This window comes from Solanum dulcamara, chromosome 10 (assembly GCF_947179165.1).
Source record: "Solanum dulcamara chromosome 10, daSolDulc1.2, whole genome shotgun sequence".
Taxonomy (NCBI): domain Eukaryota; kingdom Viridiplantae; phylum Streptophyta; class Magnoliopsida; order Solanales; family Solanaceae; genus Solanum; species Solanum dulcamara.
Window position 1 is genome coordinate 56,907,077 of NC_077246.1, and position 21,993 is coordinate 56,929,069.

General features: G+C 32.6%; 1 protein-coding gene across 2 annotated transcripts; it reads right to left on the reverse strand.

Moving 5' to 3' along the window:
• Positions 1-6,712: 6,712 nt before the first annotated feature.
• Positions 6,713-17,799, reverse strand: LOC129871383 (inorganic pyrophosphatase TTM2-like). Of its 2 annotated transcripts, none has more exons than XM_055946284.1 (12): positions 17,694-17,799; positions 15,692-16,056; positions 14,885-14,999; positions 13,778-13,973; positions 13,584-13,697; positions 13,295-13,468; positions 12,108-12,302; positions 11,391-11,513; positions 11,201-11,319; positions 8,749-8,860; positions 8,333-8,629; positions 6,713-7,175 (listed from the first exon to the last, which is right to left on the reverse strand). In XM_055946284.1, the coding sequence occupies exons 2-12, from the start codon at positions 16,026-16,028 to the stop codon at positions 6,963-6,965; spliced, it is 1,995 nt and encodes a 664-aa protein (XP_055802259.1). In that variant the 5' UTR covers positions 16,029-16,056; positions 17,694-17,799; the 3' UTR covers positions 6,713-6,962. The 2 variants fall into 2 exon arrangements, with proteins under 2 accessions (XP_055802259.1, XP_055802260.1); XM_055946285.1 differs by lacking the exon at positions 17,694-17,799 and adding an exon at positions 17,624-17,676.
• Between the last annotated feature and the right edge of the window lie 4,194 nt (positions 17,800-21,993).

Sequence of the window (21,993 nt, forward strand, 5' to 3'; positions counted from 1 at the left end):
ACCATTCATTAGACAACTCAACTCTAGTTTTATATGGATATATGTGTTGAAAGAACTCAGCGTCATCTATTCAATTACCATATTTTCATGACTATCCGAATGTTTGGACTTTGAACCACAAATCAACATGTTTTACTGTTTGTAGCATATCCAATGAACATACAGTTCATAATCTTAGGTCCTATTTTGACCCTTTTGGGGATAGAAACTTGAATTTTGACTAGACACCCCCACTTTGAACTATTTCAAATTGGATTTTCTTCCTTTTCATTTCTCATATGGGATAGACTGTGTCTTGAAAATTATTAGGTCACTATCTTTCAAGAGTTATTTCCTATATATACTTTAAGAAGCGACAAGTAATTCTTTATCAGGATACAAAAAAGTCTGAGCAGACAACTTTTTTTTGCTCCATTTCTGAATAGACAAAACTTTTTGTTATTCCCTTTTGCAGTAAGGATAGCTTTCCCCCCATAAGTTTTGTGGTAAACCTAAACCTATAAGTAAGGCATTCATTATTTTCTTCAAAGTTTGAATTTTTTTTTCTGCAATTCCATTAGATTGAGGTGAGTATGGGGCAGTAGTGTGATGGATGTTTCTATTTTCCAAACATATTTCCACAAAATAAGATTCATACTCTACACCCCTATCCAACAGACAAATCTTTTTTTTGCACCATTTCTTAACGGACAAAACTTTTTGTTGTTCCCTTTTGCAGTAAGGATAGCTTCCCCCCACAAGTTTTGTGATAGACCTGAACTTATAAGTAAGACATTTATCATTTCCTTCAAAGTAAGAGTTTTTCTTTCTGCAATTTCATTATTGAGGTGAGTATGGGGCAATAGTTTGATGGATGTTTCCATTTTCCAAACATACTTTTGCAATAGGAAATTCATACTCTCCACCCGTATCACTTCTTATCATTGTTGTCTTTTACCCAACTGACTTTTAACTTCAATTGTCTAAATGCTACTATTGCTTCATTCTTACCATTCAGCAAATAGACATAAGAATATCTAATGCAATCGTCAATAAATATTATTAAATATTTTTTCCACCACGGGATGATATTGACTTCATATCACAAAGATGTCAGTGTGAATCAACTCTAAAGGATTGAAATTCCTTTCAACATATTTTTACGAATGCTTAACATACTTAGATTCAACACAAACTTGACATTTTGATTTATTGCACTCAAAATTATGCAAAACTTCTAAGTTGATCAGTTTTCACAAGATTTTGTAATTGACATGTCCCAAACGTTCATGCCATAAACAATAGTTTATATTAAGCAAGTAAGAAGGACCAGAAGTATTGAGTTTGAAAAGACCCTCCGTGAGGTAACCTTTTCCTACAAATATTTTATTCTTACTTATTACAACTTTGTCAAATACAAACGTTGTTTAAAGTCAACACCTTGTTAGATGTCCTTTTCAGGTGAACCTTTTCATAACCTTCAATTTTGGTTGTTGTAGAATCGCTCATGAACATAGTCTCATTGGGTCCAATAAGAGCATATGAACCAAATGCTTCTTTATAACACAAACATGACAGATGATTTTTCATAAATATTCATGTCTATACAAATAGTTGTATTTTAATAGACACATTTTCATGAAAAATCACAACATTTAAGTGACAGTCTTTCATAAGAGAACGCAACTCTTTTGAATAAGTATATATATGTAATTTGGTGGTTTCATAATACTCATATTATATCATATACTAGTAAAAGAGAAACTCAACGACCACAATATCAAATATATTCCAAGAATTTTATGGGTCTAACATAATACAAAAATGTCATTGAATTTTATATCTTATGCTTCCATATTTGAATTAGACACTAAGTCTAATTTTGTCTTTATCATAAGCAAGGAACCCCTACATTTTAAGTATGATCTCAAAAATATTTTTCAAGTATTTTAAAATAATTTTTCACATATTTATTTTCTCATGCTTTCAAATGTATACTATCAAAATACACACTGTCAGCTAGGGCTGTACAGGACAAACCGATAAACCGCACCAAACCGACAAACCGAACCAAACCGGAAAAAAAAAACCGACTAGTGGTTTGATTTGACTTGGTTTGGTGTTTGAAAAAAAACCCGATCATTATAGGGTTGGTTTGGTTTTAACTAAAAAAAGTCAAACCGAACCCAAACCGACCCGATTATAGATATACTACTTTTAAATTATGTTATACATAAAAATATTTATTAAAATGTAATTTATAAATATTTTTTAAAATTTTTTCATATTTTTTGTTTTCTGTCTTACATTTAGATTTGGACTTGAGTAGCCCATCTAAATAATATACAAAAAAACTTATCTTATAAAGTTATATTATAAAGTTAAAACTTCAAATAGTGTTGTGCCTCCATCTTATATGTTGATATTTTGTACTAGAACTCTTTTTAAGAAGCACTGCTCTGTGCTTTTTATTAGATACTATGAGAAACCCAAAAAAATCCAAAAAAACCCAAAAAACCCGAGAAATCCGAAAAACCCGAAAAAACCCGAAAAACCCGAGAAAAATTGATATCAAAAAACTCGACTTTTATTGGTTTGGTTTGGTTTGGTTTATAGATTTAATAACCCGACACAAATGGTTTGGTTTGGTTTGTAAAAAATCCGAACCAATCCGGTCCATGTACACCCCTACTGCCAGCATAGAACCTGTTTTTGGAGATAATATTCTACAAAAAAAAAATTGTAGTGTTTCAATTCCTTTTGACAATCTTTACAAAATGTCAAAGTTTAATTCATAGATGCACCCATTGCAGGCACAGAATCATTAATTTTATGTCACTAGTCTTTTATTTTTATTCTGTCACAATTAGGCATACCACTTAGTATTTAAAATACTAACACTAAAGACTGCATCTTTGTACAACTTGTTTCTAGTTAACGATGAAGTTTTTTTATATTCTTCAATTCGTCAACTGGATGAAATTTGAATGCTGATGAAGTTTTTATGACTTCAAATCAGTTTCAAATTCAGATGGAGCAAAAAATTAAGAGGTTTTAATCTCCAAAATATAAAAATACAACACTGTCAAAATCTACAAAAGTTGATTCAGTAAGCAATAAACAGAATTGCAAATTTAACACTACAACAATGACAAAGTTTTTACATTCTTTTAATCGTTGTGCAAGTATGAACTTTAATATTCCAACGAAGTTTTTATATTCTTCAAATTTAAATTTAAATTCACACTATATATTTAACAGTTTGGATAAGTTTTTATATTCTTCAAATCAAATACACAATATGATTCATTCAATGAAGTTTTTATATCTTCAAACCGAATGAGTAGAAAATTAGAAGATTTTAGCCTTAAAAAAAAGCAGACACTGTTAAATGTCAAAAGGAGACTAAAATCACACCGATTTTAGTCTCCAAAAAATAATACATATTAATAATAATAAAAAAAAAATCTTAAGATTGTTGTCCAATCTGTATTAGAAAACCACTTAGAACAAAAACTTTTGTAGAACAAAAAACTTTTGCAGAAATAATAAACAATAAAGTTTCTAGCAAGTTTTCAAAATCAGAAATTAAAACTAGTAATCAAAACAAAATCTGTAAGAAAAAACAGAAACAATATTCACAAGAAGAAAATGGAGCCCACTGAATTCATAGTGTGCCCTTAAGAAAATTATTCCCCTAAGTACCTGAGGTTAATGTAATATATCCTCCCAGGATAGAACAATATTACTCACCAGTGTATCGATACCTAAAATTATGGTGTCAGCGAACCACTCAACAGTAGTAAAATACACTAGAATTTGTTTGTGCAAAAGAAGAACAAGTTCTGAAATTTTGAAAATTCGTTCTTGAAAAATGAGAGAAAAATCCTCTATTTATAGACAACAAAGGGTAGTGTAAACATGTACTTGTTGTGCCTTATCGAAAATGTCACAACCCTATGGAGAAGTGACAATCCTTCGCAAATATCACAACCTTTCAGAAAAGTCACAACCTTTCAGAAAAGTCACAACCTTTAGAAAAAGTCACAACTCATTAGAAAAGTCACAATTTTTCATAATAGTCACAACTTTTCATAAAAGTCACAACTCTTCATTTTCAATTGATACATTTTAAAACCCAACAATAACTCCATACACAAATATCATTACTATATAAGCAAAGGACACACATATCTACACAATGATCTATTCAAATAAAGACTTTATTAAATTAAATAAATAAAATAGAATGTCTTTACAAGGGATGAAAACATAATACTATAACTTAAACCACATAGTTAATACTATATCCCAACAATGCCAACAATAGAATTTTGGGTTATCAATAAATCGGTCACTATAACAAATAAAGGATTTTGTGACAATTATTTATAAACAACATTCTATATAAATGACACTAAAGACTTTAGCGATTCTGATTGCAATGAAATTAACTCAATTGCCGCTAATTATTTTTGCGACAATACTAAAAGAAAAATCTATTGTTACTAAATGTCTCCTACATTCTTGCTAATTTGATCTTGATAGACTGTTATGGTACTCAACACCTCAACATTGTTGTCTCATCTGAATTGAAGAACTTGTTTGTTCGTTTGAGTCACTGTAATCTTGACCTAAATTACTTTATTTACTGCAAAAATGTGACTAAGTTTTACCTTGTGATTGGTATTCCACTAGCCGCTGAAGACCAAAATAGGAAAATCTTGCCTACACTGAGGTACTTACATTGGGTTCATTTTTCCTTGAGGTAGTTTTACTTGAATATGTTATGGGGATCAATTTAGACCGCCCGATTGAATGTCTATCAGAAACAACCTATTTATGAGTATTTCATAGAGGTTAAAGTATGTTATTTATACGACTAAAGTTTAACAAAAATGAAAATAATGATAAGAAAATAAAGTTTCAAATCCATAGAAAACTGTTTTTCTTAAAGAATTTAATCCTCTTTAGGTTGCCCAAGATTTGGATTAATTTCTTCCAAGATAGAATGGAACACTATTCTACAATACTGGTAATCGAAATTGTAGAACTTCAACGAATCAACAAAGGAAGTTAATCGCACGACAACAGTTATAACTTTGTAGACCAAAATTTCTCAAGTTTTCTTTTTGAATAACGAAAGAGCTCATCAGATATGCAAACACCAAAAGATCACTTTCAGCACACAACTCACGAGTATCTTCAAAAAGATTTTCTGAGGAGTAAACAGAGTATGTTTCTAAGAAACTAATTGATTGAAAATGGCATAAGACATAAATAGACACTCTGATTTGGCATCAAATTACAAGTAAACACTCTAATTTTGAGTATGTACATTCAAACTCTTTAACTCATCTTCATTGTGTTAGTTGAACACTCCAACTTACAAAATGATCATCTAAACACCTTCAAAATTAATGTGTCACGTTGGCGTGGGGTGTTCACGAGACACAGTGGGAATGAGTTGGAATGAATAATTGCCAGTTGAGACTAAGTTGAATTGAGGTGTTTAGATGTGCACTTTCAAAATTAGAGTGCTTACTTATCAATTGAGATCAAGTTTGAGTGTTTGTTTATGTATTGTCGATTGAAAATACCACACCCTTTGTTTGGTTAATGCTGCAATCTCGGATTGTAAATTTGAGTATCGATTTGACTAATGTTGCAATTGAAACGCGACAAAGAATAAAATATTTTGTGGCAATAATAAATATAAATATTTATAACTGACACTCTATATAAATTCAGCGAAAGGGTTTAGTAACTCTGGATGATTCAACTGCCACTAAATATTTTTGCGCCAATCAATATTGCCATTAAAACGACAACCTATTCCACTAATCTCTCTTTTGTTGTAGTGAAACTTGACAGTGGTGAAGTGCACATGAAGAAAAACTGCTTATAGAGTCAGCTAAATGAGTTCCTCACTTTCCAGTCAAGTGCATATGCTCATGCAAACTCATATTAGCCATCCACTCAGTCAAATATATATGCATCTTTGCAAGTTACTCTAACATGACAATATTTATGCTCACATTAATGCACTTCTGTAATTATGGGTTCAAAGCTTAGTATTTGTTAAAATTTTAGTGATATTTCATTTATATATGTATATTTCATTTGAAATATACAGAGGTTCAACAGAACCTGTTGTTACAAGAAGCCAAAAAGGGAAGATAAGAGAAAACACAGTCGGAAGCAAAACTGGGAGCCCCTGCTATCAATTTTTCTGAAGAGCAAACAACTCCTCTCCCTTCTCAATCTTTTGATTTGTATGTTAGTTTCAGTTTCCTCATTAAGCGAGGAACGGAAGGAGGAAAGACAGGTGAATAAGGAACTGATGCCGGAGAAGAGAAGCTCACCATTACAGATATATATATGCTGCCAGTGACGATACTGAAGCAGTTATGAAAAAACCTGGACAGACCAGCCACTGCTTGGACCGACCACTCGACAAGTTCAAAGATGTCCATAGCCTCAAGGTCTAGGGAAGAAAGAAATATCACCAAAGAGGTGATGCGTTTTGAGCCACCATATTGTAATGGGCACCATTGTAGCAAACTTAAGGGACTATGAGTGCACCAGGTAGTATATACTGGATCACTTCAAATCTATGCTCAAAGATGAGTTTTGAGCCTTTTCTCAAACAGGCATAGTAGTTGGAAATGAAAAAGGGTGCTAATCTTATCACTATCACACACATCAATACACACTGAAACTCCAAAACATCTAGTGAAGAACATATTTATTAAATGAAACCCCACAAGTCTACAAAATTTTCTAATTCATCCCCTTCTTTAACAAAACTCATCAATCAGAAAGCAAAGAAATATTCTGCCTTCTTAGCCTCAAAATCACAGATCAGCTCGATCCATGAGCAGTATTTTATCCCGATTGAAGGGTTCAACTCTATAAAAAAAGAAGTAAGATGTGTAGGAGAAAAACGAAAATCCTACAGTAAAAATAAGTAGGATGAAGAATCAGTTATGGTGTTGCAGGCTCTTAAACAAGAGAATTCCCAGGCCACCAACTGCTACTGTTAAGAGGAGAGGTTTTATGATGGTCCCGATTGTATCTCTTTTCTTGTTTATTCTTGCTTGTCGAGACTGTTCTCCTAATCTCTCGCGAAGAGCATTGCTAACATTGTCCAGCTGACGCATAAGTTGACGCTGTCCACGTGCAATATTGGATATCTGTATCCGTAAAGGGATTATAAGAGAACAACCAAAGAGGTTAAGATACTTTATGCGACAAATTCAATGTACAGGAATAAGGAAATATTCATCTGATACTGTTTTTCTTTTATAAAGTATTCATCTGATATTAAATTAGTTATCTTCTGTAACAGTAAGTTAAAAGTCATACCTTCCTAATCACATATTGAGCTAGGGAATTCAGCTGAATTTGCTTTGGTTTAAAAAATAATGTATATATACTATTTAATTAAAAAAAAATTACACTCAACATAGATTACAGTCAAAATGATAACGGGAATTGTTTTTTTAAGAAAAATTATCTATGGCTTACCACTTCGAAGCAAATGTAGCTGATTCAATTTCTAAAACCCATGATATCTTCAAACACAGGTGCAGAATGTCGCACTAGCATCTCCATAAAAAAGAATGCAAAAAAACTTCGTTTTGCACAGGCATTTTGAACCCAAAAATGGAAAAGCGCAACAACCAAAATAAATTCCTAAAGGTTTCATTTTGTCATGCTCGAACCTTCCTAGCAATCTTGCTGCTGCTATTTCTGGCATTCAGCTGTGGTGTATCAATGCCACTTCAGACATGAACGTCCCCTCCGGCTCACATGCAGTCATGCACAAATTGCCGTTTTCCCTTCTTTTGCAAGGTAAGATGAATATTTACTTTATGCTTAGTTTTTGTTATTGAGATGCTTAATTTTTTCCCTCATTGTAATTTTGATAACTTGTAATGAATTCTAGTTTTTATGAATACATGATCACACAATTAAATTGTCATTCTGATCATTTGTTGGTAATTCGGTATTGTTTGTTTGTATACAACTACATAATCTTTTTAAGTTTGATTACGTGTTTATGTAGAACAGTTATGTGTTTCTTAATTACAAAAGGAAAAAGGTGGAAGACTAAAAGGGGCAGCCCGGTGCACTAAAGCACCCACTATGACCAGGGTCCGGGAAAGGGCTCGACCACAAAGGTGGAAGACTAAAAGAGGATATATAATTGAAATTAATTAAATTGCTAAATTTGTTAAATTCCTTTTGATTGGCCTTTATCTTTGTGTTAAGACTTTGCATATTTAATTAAAATAAGAATTTTAATTTTCAACTCATTCAAAATTTTAAGCCCAAAAAATAAACTTACCTCTTCCATCAAGGCAGACTCCTTTCCAATAGAGGAAGTAAAAGATGAGGAATTAGGCATGATGGACCCCGTCAAGGAACCGTTCTCCAAACCAGATATGAAATAGTTAGTAGGAGCAGATCCAATGCATGCTTCAGTTTCTAACGCAAGATTTTGTGGGCTCGGTGAAGCTTGTTTGTTTCCCGTAGAAGCTCTTCTGCTTCTCAACTTAGAATTAAATTCTTCCATTCTAGATGTGAAGTCGTCCATTCGGTTGTTCAAGGTAGAAATTTGCTCCAATAGATGTATGACCGCTCCCTTATGGAATAAGCAAGAAAAAACTCAAACATGTCATGTAAAGAATTGACAAGTGCCAAAAAAAGAAAAACTGTTTTAGTATGCATAAAGAGAAAATAAAGAAATGTGAATCATTGCACCTGGTTTGCTAATCTTGTCCCTGATTCCTCAACCCCGTCATTCCTCTGATAATCAGAACTAACATTAGATAGATTTTTGTCCCTGTTAGTTGAATATGATTGTGACAATCCGCTGCACAAAGCACATCAATCACAAATCAGTTTGACATCAAAATGTTTCCCAGGACAATCACAAGTCCAGATAAAAAGAAAGAATCATATCCACTTCTGTTTTTCCCACCTACCCAGCTATCCCTACCCCAACTGGTTTCTGTGTAGATAAGGTACATCCTTACATGTTTCTTCATTTTGAGATCTATTCTCTTTAGTTTACTGTCCAGGTCCAACCCCACCTTCCTCAAGGTCTACATCAGCTGTTCGTGCAGTGCCAATACCTTAACTTGGCCTCAAATGGTAACTTAACACTCCAACTTTGAAAATGCAAATCTAGACACCTTAACTTTGTTTAAGCCAGCCCCGTAACACCCCAACTTTGAGAATGCAACCCCTTAAAGTGTCTAGATGTGCATTTTAAAGTTAAGGCGTTCGCGATACGCACCTGTGTCAAGTTGAAGTGTCTAGATGGTCACAATGAAAGGTAGGGTGTTCAACTGCCACTGGAGGCCAAGTTAAAGTGTTTATCTATGTTTTATGCCTATCATCTATGCATTAATTTGAAACTAGTTTGAGTCATCTATACAAACCTTTTCTTTTAGAGGATTCACCATAATTAATCGCAACCCTATCCTTTTATCAGGAACCAGCTAAGATTTGCAAATACGGCAGAATTACCATCCGTCCATTTGGTAATGTATAATAATCACCTAAAACAGTTGCACCATTCCGTAGCCAGCAGCCTAGCATGTTCTTGAATGTTTTTGTTTAACCTTTTTATTGAATTCTAAAAGGCCATTTGTGTGAACATTGCAAGATATACAATTTTGAAAATATCCTCTAACAGTAAAACTTTGAGCTCAACAAGATATTTAAAAATAAAGGAAGATTGAAAACATGCCCATATAAGGGAAATGTTATCATACAATGAGAATACATTATTATTGCTACAAAGAGAACCCGCTAAGAACATTAATAGCCTATTTGGATTGACTTATTTTTAAGTAGCTTATAAGTTGAAAACTGCCTATAAGTTAAAAAAAAAAAAGTAGGTGCAGGCCAACTTCTTTTTTTTGACTTATAAGCTGTTTTCAACTTATAAACTGCTTAAAATAAGTTCATCCAAATAAACCCAACTATTTATTGGGGCTTATTTTAAGCACAAAATAACTTTAAGTTGGCCAGCCAAACACTCAAAAAAAGCTGAAAACAGCTTATAAGCCAATCCAAACGGCCTCTAAAAGCCCACTTGTTAACCCAAACAGCTAAAGATCCTAACTACTCCCTCTCTGTTACATTTTATATAGTACTGTTCGACTGAGCATGGAGTTTAAGAAAGAAAGAATCACTTTTTGAACTAGTGGCATTAGACATATCATGACCTTTCTGTGGTGGTAAAATCATGCCATTAAGAGTAAAATGGGAAGTTCAAAGTTAAAATTGTTCCAAATATAGGAAGGTATCATTTTATGGGGAGAGAGTAAAAAGGTAGAAGTTTTGCATAAAATAAAACAAAGGAGTACTAGTCGTCCTGACTAATGGCAGGAGATGTATGAGTAACACGATAATGTAAATGTAGAAAGATAAATCAGCAAACAAAAGGAATAATGATCAGTGTGGTACACCTATGGTAAAATTGAAAATTGCAGCTAACTAACAACCCAATGGATTTCCTAAATTTGTCTATTAAAAGAAAAAAGTTTTCTTGCCAGACACCCTAGCTGGTGCAAAGAGATTCCAATGCAGATCAAATGAAAAAATGACTTGCTCATTAACAAGAGTGAAAATCGACTAGAATCAGTACTTTTCATAAGGTATAAGATATAATAATTTGGATATGATATTGTCTCAACATATATTCAATAATTCATAAGGTGCATATAATCTCCCATCATCCAATCAGACGGTAACTTTTATGTGCTTCCTTTTATCTTTTGTATCGATAACTCAGTGAGATTCTGTACTTGTTTCATTAGCCTCTAGTGCAGTAACTCCTGCAAGTCACGTTTATGTTCACATCATGCAGAAGTGAGAAGACTGGTCAAGTGCACATATGAGATCTGAAGAAATATCCTGGTCCCCTGCCTCTACTCTCTCTCTCTCTCCCACCAAACCCCCAGTGCCCCCCACCCCCCACCCCTCCTATTTCTTAGTTTCCTATTTTTGAGGCAATATAATATGTGCTTTCTTTGATGGAAGCTGCCAAAAAAAAAATATTCTGAAGCTATCAAAAGTTTTACTAACAGATATATCTTTCAGCAATTATTGGCCACAGAGAAGACATTATTCAGTATATTAATGAAAGATATCACTGAATACACAAGTAGAAGGTAAGGAAAATATGGATCAAGAGCTGCACCTTCTGATATTCTTATTTCTCCACGCCCTCCCTGCCGAGCCTCGAGAGAGAGCTTCTTTAGGGCTTGCTACAATATCTTCATCTAGGCTAAGCTTTGTTTTCAAGTCATCTGGTAGTGCCTGAAATGTGTATCTGCTTAGGGATAAGAAGCAGGGACAGTGAACCACAAATGCTACGGAAGGTACCATACCATAACCTCATTCACAAGCTTCTCTAGCTGTATTTGTTCAATATATGTACGAGGAGTGTATGAACCTTCCAAACCTAGCTGATCAGCAATATATTTTACAACAACACGATCTCTTCCTTGGACCTAGGCAAAGTTAATAGAGTTTAGCATATTTGAAATTAAAATAGTATTTTCAGTTATGACTCCATAGAAATAATCTGTCAATCTAGTTTGTCAACTATCGACAAAGAGAAACTTCTCAAGCTATATACTCAACCTTCTACATATCAAAATGAGATTTTCTTCTTTTTCCAGAAAAATTCTCTATAATTGGTACTCTCCATGTAGAGTTTGATAGATTGAATATTCTTGTACGAGAAGACAAAAATATTAGACTATTATTTGATTTCTGAACAATTAGTTTGATCTAAACAGTCTTTTGACATAGTTATGAGGACAACACAAGAAATAATAGGAAAAGATTCCCTGCAGACTCGATGTAGTTATCAATAGTTGACAAGCAAATACATTTTGTGGTCAGGCAATCGTTGCTCAGGTATAACTGAATGAACATATCCATACAATGAAAATAAAACTTGAAGTGACATTTATGCATTTGAAATTATACAACTAGTCGCTCAATTGTATTCAAGCATCAACATAAACCTCCTTGACAAAACCAAAAGTTTTGGGATATAAGCATTGCAAGATGGACAAAGTGAAGAAAATATACATTACCTGCACATAGTGGCGCTTCAGTTGTTCAAGCCAATCAATTTTCACACAAACCCTTTCATCAGAAAACACATGGCTGCTTCTTTTGAGGATGGCTGCCATTGTGTATCCCAAAGCCATCAATCCACCAAGAAGACGCACACTAACTTCAAAACTAATTCTTGGTGATATGACAAATGGAGAATCAGTGACCCATTCCTACAATTCAAATCATATTGAGCCAGACAATGTGAAGAAAGCCCTATGCAGTTGTCAAAATCAGAAGATGAGGAAGAAGCAACAGAAGATTTGGAGAAATGATCCTCTATGTATAATGTGGACTCTGGTTGGAAAGGAATCGTATGCAGATGTTTCGAAGGAAAGGAAGTGAACATTCTTCCTGTTAAATAAACATGTATTCCAAATCTAAACACGTGTAGTTCTGATTTTAATTCAACTGTAAATGTACTGCTGGAACTTTTGGGATCCTTATAGATATAATAGGATTCCTGTCCAACTTGACTCTCTGTTGTTTCATGCACTGTACTATCTCGGTACAGTGCTTCATTAATAAAATTACCTTTTACTTATAGTTGTGCCTGTAGATCACACGGAATGGAATTCTTATCCATATCAAAGTAGAATGAACATGAAATGAATGAGACTCTCATTATCTTCTGAGTTATCCATCCAAATGACGTTAAAGCTTTAGGTAAGTGACAGTGAGTTATAATCTAGCTCATTCCCTAGGTAATTAAAGAATGATTGAACCGTAAAGCTTAAAACCAAATTGTGCAAACACATAGCTAGGAATATATGAATAGCCGTACAAGTTATGAAGAATTCTAGACACCAAATTGAGTTACTCATGTTCAGACTTTAGTCGGTATTAGCAATTTAATTTTCAGTCTTTTTCCCCCTTGGACTCTATGCTATATTGAGGTTTGGGGTGTGGATTGGGGTAGGGGGAGAAGAAAAGATAGAAGCAATCTTGTTTTCTTAGAAGTTAAAACTCAAAACATGTTTCAACTGCTTCAGAAAAAAAGACCAGTTTCAATACATGCATGAATTCGAGAATTTATATAAGAAAATAACAGATTGTCATCAGCAGGGGGCTTAAGATTAGCCAAGAAGGCCTAGCAGAGGAAATTCTTCGAAAACATTATGTTATTCTTCCAAAAGAAAAATTCATTAATGAAAAAGGAGCATGCCTCAAACATGAGATTGTATTTCCCATCTTTATTTCGCATCCTCAGATATGATTGGCATGTCTCTGGATCTTCACCAGGAGGCAGAAGGTATATGTCATAAATCAGTTCCGTACTTTCAGTGTGTTCTTCAGATAAGACCGACTTGATTTGTTCTACCTTCAGATTCCTTGATGACTAAAAGTGATAAAAAATAGATCAGACGTTTCTCAACAAATTTCTAGATATAGTGTTTGGAAGCTATTATCTTCTAACACCGGATTTAGGTCTGAAATCAAGTTATTACTCTTACCTTTAGAATGTACGTAGGACTCTGAAATCCAGAAAAAGGATTAAATTTGTTTATAATTTTTATGTGTGCAGTTTTGAGATCAGGCTCAATATAAGCCTTGTACATTGGATAAACCTGCATAAGACATTACAGCTAAGAGTGTGAGAAGATAATCTAGTTAAACTTTCCCTGTGTTATGAATTAGAGAAACAGACCGTTTCAGATACTTGGTGGATTATTTCTGATGGTTCCTGCCCAGCACGTTGTATGTCGCGTAAAACTCTTTTAACAAGGTCAAAGTGAACTCCACCATTTACAGATATGCGAAGATCCAGGAAAGGCCGCAACTTCTCATTCAGAGCATAGATGCCCTCAATAATCACAATGCGGGAGCCAGGGACTTCGAGGGTCCTACAGCACATCAAATTGTGTAAGTTTGGATTATACTAATATGCTACATATAGATGACGAAGACAAGCAACATCAAATAACTTTCAGAGAATATAGCTGGGCCAAGAAAAAGGTAGGCAAGGACATAATGGATTAAATATGAATGGAGAGCAAGAGAATAATAATGCTTGACCTCAGCATAACAAAGATAATACCAAGATGACTATACAATACACTCCATGCAGGTTAATTACAAATCTTTCATCATGCCCTCATTTGAGTAACATTTAAGAGTCAATGAACAGAAGCACCTTATTTGTAGAGCACTTAAAAAAAGAATAAAGAAAAATTTAACTAGTTGACAGGATTCACAAAGTGCCAAGCAGAAGGAAGGATCCACTAAGCTAGAAAGATAGTCATGGCACTTCACAACTATTTACAGAAACCCAAACATGAGTATCAACACTAGCATTTAATCAACACTGGTATGCAGAATTTAAAGTCGGTTTATAGTTTGAAGAGGCACACAAGTACCTAGCATTTCAGAAAAAATAAGGTGTCCATGTAACAAAGCTGCAAGTTATAGTTTTTCTGTACAACATAAAAAGATCATTTACTCATTTGCAAAAACAAATCGAAATTTCCTGGAGGTGTTTCCCAGATAAGTTATCAAATAACAAACACTTAATATAGTCCATAGTCTAACAACAGTGTACTAACTTGTTTTGGTTTCTGTGTAGTGCCTTGTACACAAAACTATGTTGCTAGGACTCTTCAAAAATGTTAACGAGTGCGTGTTGGATTCTCCAAAAGTAATGTATTTTTGGAGAATCTGACACGGATGGAGCATTGAAAATGAAGAGTTCGCACTACTTAGACACAAAATAGATGCACATCTGAAAGTACACTTCTACATTTAGAAGGAGCTGGACCTGTATCCAATTCGGGAACTAGATTTGAAATCATATATTGGAAGCTCTGCTGCTTTCCCAGTCTTCAGTTCATTGATGTTTTTCAGCAACGTATCATAGTCTGTTAGGCGTGGGTCTGTTTCAAAAACATGATAAGACCTGGTAAACATATCATCAACTCTTAAGTTTATTCCAGAAGCACTAATAGTAATAATAAAGCGATATCTCAGTCCAGACATCTTTACACCTACATGCATTATAATATACTGTATATTATATACATACATACATAATATACATATATACATATATACATACATACATTATGCATATATGTTTACCTATTTAACATATATATGTTTTGTATTCAAGTAGGCATATTCCTCATTCTGCTGGATATCTGAGATTAAGCCAAAGAGATTGGACGATATTCTACAGCACCCACAATACAGCACAATCACTTAGTTGACTAAATTCATGAGCAAAAAGAAGACAGCGGTTGATTCATTAAAAAAAGGCAGGGTCAATGAAATATAAGTAATCATTGGTTTCCCAAGGAATAAAAGAACTCCAAGGGGATTTTTTAGGACGTGAACCTCCTTTACCAAGATTTATAGGGTAGATTTCCTCAAAGATTCAATCATTTGGAGCTTCAATTACTCTTACCAATTTTTGGTGTAATCCTGATTTGTCTAAAGAAAATGATAAAATTCAAATGACGTTTCCCTATTGTCAATCAGCTTTCCCTACACTCTCAATCACCTAATTCTCACCTAAACCCAGAAGCATCTCAAAGTACCATAGGGAAAAAGGTAAATGAATTCTTACCATCAAAATTGCCATCAACAATTCGACTAGCATCATTGTAGTTATCCATTGATATAACTGCAATGCTTGGCATAAAGTTCATTATTTTCTCAGTAAATACAGTCTTTCCAGCACCAGAGGGACCAGCTACTCCTATCATTATCAGTCCATCATTCTTCTGAACCAACACTTGGCATGCACGGATTACAATGAAGAATCCTTTCTCAAATGACAAATTATCTGGTATTGAGGCAATCTCGTATCGATCACAATCCTTTCTCTTAATAAGTCGAACCGGATCCTTCAAGAGACCAGCTCTCTGATTAATGGATTCAGCATTAGCAGTATCGATATCCATTGAAAGATGAAGTTATGCCAGATTTGCTCTACAAAATACCCAAAAAAAAAAGTGGGGGAACAAATAAAAATAAGAATGAGAATTTAAAGATAAAGAGAAAACAGTAAATCATAAGTTAGGCATATCTGCCAGCATAGATTAGCAAATAGTTCTCATCAAACATAATTAAGTGACAAAAGCCAAAGAGAACGGTGGCAGAGAGAATTATGATATATCATAATAGCTGCTTCCCCACCGATCATTTCACAAGAATGAAGTTCTCCTTTATTTTCAATTCTTGCAAGATGCTCGACACAAAATGAAACAAGCATAGTTTTCTCATTAATTACATATTAACATCACAAATTAGTTATCAAATAAATTAGGAAAAGACCATTCCTTGTCCATATTGAATGCACACACATACCAATGTTGGATAAGACTGTTGATAATACAATTATATAACAGAAGTGTGCTATCTCTAATAGATTGAGCTTTTAGATAAGATGGTCACACACTTCAACAAAGACTCGTAGTTAAATCCATGTAATAGGTGATATAATAGTGTGAGATAGCTCAATATTCTTGAGATGTCAAATTGCTTAGTTGCTTCACTGAAAAAGTACAGATAAATACATGGTCTCTGTGGTGAAGCAGATGGCAATGCAACCTTAGCACTGTAGCATTAAGCAGTCACTCAAACTATACATCAATTCCAAATTAGCAAGAGTATGCTATATGAATACTTTTGTATCCGTTCGTCTCTATATTTAGTATTTAGAGGATTCAATAGACTATTTTTAGCAGCTAGAGAAAATCTAATGTCCAAATATGTTAGAAAAGTACAATCATTCACAATTTTGTAGAATTTGCATCAATCATTCACTTATGTTCTAAGACAACAAATGTTTTGAAACCATCTGATGTTTTTTAGCTTTAAATGCAGATGCTCAGCCTTCTACACAAACATAAAGGCATATATCATAATATTGGAACTTTCCCTCTACTATTCAAATATCCTGAAACTAGTTACAAGCTAGTTTTTAGCTCTTTTCACTATGCTACTTTATTCTTTCTCACTCATGTTTGTGTTGTTCAACAATCAACTAAAATTTTTTTATACTTTACTACTCACACAGGGAAGGTGGTATCTGATCATGTGTGGAGCTAGATAGGGCCAAGGGTGTTTCATCCAAACGACGATAAATTATATTATTTCAAAAATATTTTTTACATATATTTAGTAAATGAATCCTATATTTACTTTTTCATATTTTAAAATCCGTGAATATTCTGGCTCCACCATTGTATCAATCCATGTTAGTATATAAAATTATTTTCATGAGAGGAAGTATCTTCAGAAAGAAATTATGTAACAGTCATCAAAATTACATGGTTTCGCAATCAAAGAATTGCAACTAGGAAATGCAATTCCTAAACAAATAACAAAAGAAATATGATGACTAGTTGAACAGAACCAACAAACAAAGAATACCCAGATGAGAAAAGGCAAAAATTCACCAAAAAACAGCACAAATATAGATTCAGAACTACCAACTTTAACAGTTCAACAACAAACATACATACATAAACGAAAACGAAAATTTGAAATATACCCAGAAAAATGCAAAACCGAACAAGATTTTTGGATCAGAATACAAAATGGGGAAGCAATAGGAGACTGACCTATATGCAAATTGGGGTTCTGCGACAAAATTTATAGGAGAAGCTTTTGGACCCTTTTCCTATGGTTGCCGGGATTGCATTTATATACGTTTCTCTAAGTTTTATTTTACATCTTTAATTTTTTTATTTTCCTCTTGATTTTGGTCAATTTTTTTTTTAACTGAAATACTCGCTCCCTTCTTTTTTTACTTATCAAATTTTGACACACATATATTAACAAAATAATTAATTATGTAATGAATTTATCATTTTACCCCTATTAATTGATAAAGTTTTAAATATATTTATTTACTACATTTTTAAAGATATTAACTCAATGTTAATAAATTGAGGATATAATAGAAAGAAAAAAAATATTTTTTCTTGATTTTTCAAATTGACAAGTAAAAAGAAAAATCAAATTAGAAAATATTTGACAAATAAATAGAAATGGAGGGAGTAACAATAAAAGAAAGATGAATTTCTGGGATTATTTGAGAATACTGGAAACTGTGGAGATTATACAGAAAACATAAAGTATTAATTAGTTTTTTTCAAAGTATATAAATTTCTATAATTTAAAACAGTAAAAATACTAATTGAATAAATTATCATATGATAATAGCTCGTTTCGACTGATCATTTTTTATAGTCCCTTTTTTTCATTATTCTATTTGAATACAATCAAAATTAGATGTTTTGAAATTGTCTCAACTTCATTATTCTATTGAATACAATCAAAATTAAACGTTTCGAAATTGTCTCAACTATCTTGATTTTCAGATCATTTGAATAATTTCAGTAATTTATATTTGACACTTCACGTGAGAAGCACACTATTGTTACTATATCGATTTATTCCAATTTTTAATAAAGTTGATTGAAAAAACACAAACTTATATACAGAAAATTATAATTTTGATATGATAATGAATTATTCGAAATTTGAACTTAATATCTCATTTGTTATGTAAAACAATAACTTTAATATAATACATCTATTATAGATAAAAACAGTATTTGTGATGTGTCTAATAAAATAGGATTGAGTAATTTTTCTACTTTTTATTTTTTTTCTCCATTTTTTAATGTGAAATGCATCACCCAGAAATATATATATATTAAAAGCATAAAAATTCTTAGAAATGTTGATTGAATTTTTTTGTTTTTCATTAGAAGACTCTCCTTTAGACAATATCAATATTATATTAATCTATATCATATTAAAAGCGTGAAGATCGGTTGATTGAGTTTTTTTTCCTTCATTAAAAGACTCCCATTTAGATAATATCGTCTTTTCACTATTTTCTTTCAATTACTATTTAATTATCTTTTTAATATTTAAAATTAAGAAGTCCCAAAATATGTGATAAAAGTAAAATATATTTTAAAAATTAAAAAGTTGTGAAATATATGGTAAGAGGTATTAGGCGAACTAAAAATTAAGGAGTCATAAATATATAATAAGACAAAAAGCACTTTAAAAACTAAAGAGTTCTAAATTTATATAAGAGGAAAATATATGGTAAAGTTTTAAAATTTTCGCTCATCTTAAAAAAAACACATTAACCAACGAACTGGCAAAACATGCTACCCCAAATCCGATAAAACAGATTTAGAAACACCCCTATTCATAATCAAGAAAACAAACAAGGTGAGTTGTGTTAAAGAGCAAGTGGAACAAGTGGATGTCCACTTGCAATTATTTTTTAATATAAGTGAGGCCCACTACCCCCTAAAGTTGGCAGAACCCATCGGTGGCCCACTAAAGTTGGCATCAATTTTCAATTAAATACCTCAACTAAAGTTAATTCATTTTAGACACCTTATGCCAGGCTCCGATGTGTCATTTTGACATTTTTCGCCGATTTGGCACATGATGTGTATTGCACGGACATCTGAGCGCGTGAAAAAGTTTTTTTTTTTATGATATATTTTCTTTTTTCTTATTCTTCTTCTTCACTTTTTCTCTCTTCCATCAACTCCACATTTCACCACAACCACTAGGGTTGTACAGGGCAAATCGATAAACCGCATCAAATCGACAAACTGAACCAAACTGGAAAAAAGCCCGACCATTATAGGGTTGGTTTGATTTTAACTAAAAAAAATCAAACCGAACTCAACCGACCCGATTATAGATATACTACTTTTAAATTATGTTATACATAAAAATATTTATTAAAATGTAATTTATAAATATTTTTTTAAAATTTTTCATAATTTTTATTTTCTTTCTTACATTTAGATTTGAACTTGAGAAGTCCATCTAAATAATATACAAAAAAAGCTCATCTTATAAAGTTATATTATAATGTTAAAACTTCAAACAGTGTTCTGCCTCCATCTTATATGTTGATATTTTGTACTAGAACTCTTTTTAAGAAGCACTGCTCTGTGCTTTTTATTAGATACTATGAAAAATCCAAAAAACTCAAAAAAACCGAAAAACCCGAAAAAACCCAAAAAATCCGAGAAAAATTGATATCGAAAAATCTGACTTTTATTAGTTTGGTTTGGTTTATAGATTTAATAATCCGACACAAATGGTTTGGTTTGGTTTGTAAAAAATCTAAACCAACCCGGTCTATATACACCCCTAACCACCACACATCCACCATTTCTCTTCACCTACCCCTCTTTATTACCTCCGGAACCATCCATCTCCATCATTTACTTTTTTCTCCGCCAAGAACCACCAAATTTTCACTTTTCTAATCTATCTATAACAATATTCAAAAAAATTAAATCTGGATCTAAAATAATTTTCAATGAAACTTCATTTTTATAATCCACAACTTAAAAATTCTTATTGAATAAAAGCTATGTAATTAATTTTTTACGCTTTATTTAATGTTCTCACAAAATTATCGCAAAAAATCATACGGTGATAGAAAATTAAGTAAGGATCGGGAGAGTGAAGTTGACTGCAAAAAAAAGTTGACGATTGCGGATGAGTCGTGCTTTGAATCTACCAAAAAAGGAGCATTTTTATTAAGATCTGGAGAATTCTCATCTTCAAGAAGACGTTTCTATGCCTACTTTTCGTCCTTGCCCTTGAATCTTTTCAAAGATAAAGTTTCTCAAAAAACATTCGCGAACAAAAGTTGGAAAAAATATTTTGAGTGCTAATTTTTTTTTGGAATAAACGATAATGATGTATTTGTGTTGCAATTCTTGATTTAAACATTGTTCTATCACTTTGGATTGAAATATTTGAGATAAAAATTAGAAGACTCCATTAAAGCTCATTTGAAGCTTCTTGCCAAATAAGCCCAAAAATAGTTTTAATAAAATATTTTTTACTTTTCTTTTTATTAAAAATCATTATTTAAAAATTATTTTGAACACAAATGACAAATGTCATCATTTCATTTGACATTTTGCACGTCATTTGGCGATTATAAAACACACATACGTTATATTTTGATGACTGTGAAAAAAGTGTCAAAATGACACAGGGGAGCTTGACATAATATGTTTAAAATGAACAAAACTTAGTTAGGGTGTCTAAGTAAAAGTTGGTGCCAAATTTAGGGAGTCACCGATTGATTTTGCCTCTAGTGGGGCCCACTGCCCACTATTTTTCTTCACCTTTTGGCTATAAATATAGCCTCTACAATGTAAGATAGAGATATAAAAAAATACATACACAGCTTGGCTTTCTCTCTTTTGTTCTCCTCTCCTTCTTATTTTGCCAAGTTAATTTATTTTATAACACGTTATTAGCATGAGTCTTCATCGCTTTGAACTATATTTTTAAGAAGGTAACAAAAGGGGTAAGAATTTTATTTTCTTAAAATGTTTAATATTTCTAAACTTGAATTTGTTGCTCTTGATATATCCAGAAAAGGCTACTCATCATGGGTACTAGATGCCGAAATACATCTAGAATGGATGGATCTGGCAGATACCATCAAAGATGACAATACGATATTTAATCAAGACCATGTCAAAGCCATGATATTTCTCCGCCACTATCTTGATGAGAGATTAAAATTGCAGTACCTTACATTAAAGGATTCCCTTAAATTGTGAAAGAATCTAAAAAAAGATATGACCACCTAAAATTAGTCATCCTTCCACAGACACGTCATGATTGGCTAAATCTGAGATTTTAAAAATATAACTTAATATAATGGATTTTAAAATATAACTAAATATAATTCTGCATTGTTTAAAATTATAGCTCAGTTAAATTTATGCGAAGAAGAAATCACTGAGCAAGATAAACTTGAAAAAACATACTCCACATTTTCACCGGCGAATATGCTCCTGCAGTAGCAATATCGCGAAAAGGGTTTTAAGAAATATTCTAAAT

Bases quoted from the DNA above. Each gene is read 5' to 3' on its own strand.
- LOC129871383 (XM_055946284.1), bottom strand. From the start codon at position 16,028: ATGGATATCGATACTGCTAATGCTGAATCCATTAATCAGAGAGCTGGT. The intron at 12,303-13,294 runs GCATGCTCCTTT...TTTGAATTGTAG, and splicing joins AATACAATCTCATGTTTGAG to GAATGGGTCACTGATTCTCC. The intron at 7,176-8,332 runs GTAAGTTTATTT...TTACGGATACAG, and splicing joins AGTCTGCCTTGATGGAAGAG to ATATCCAATATTGCACGTGG.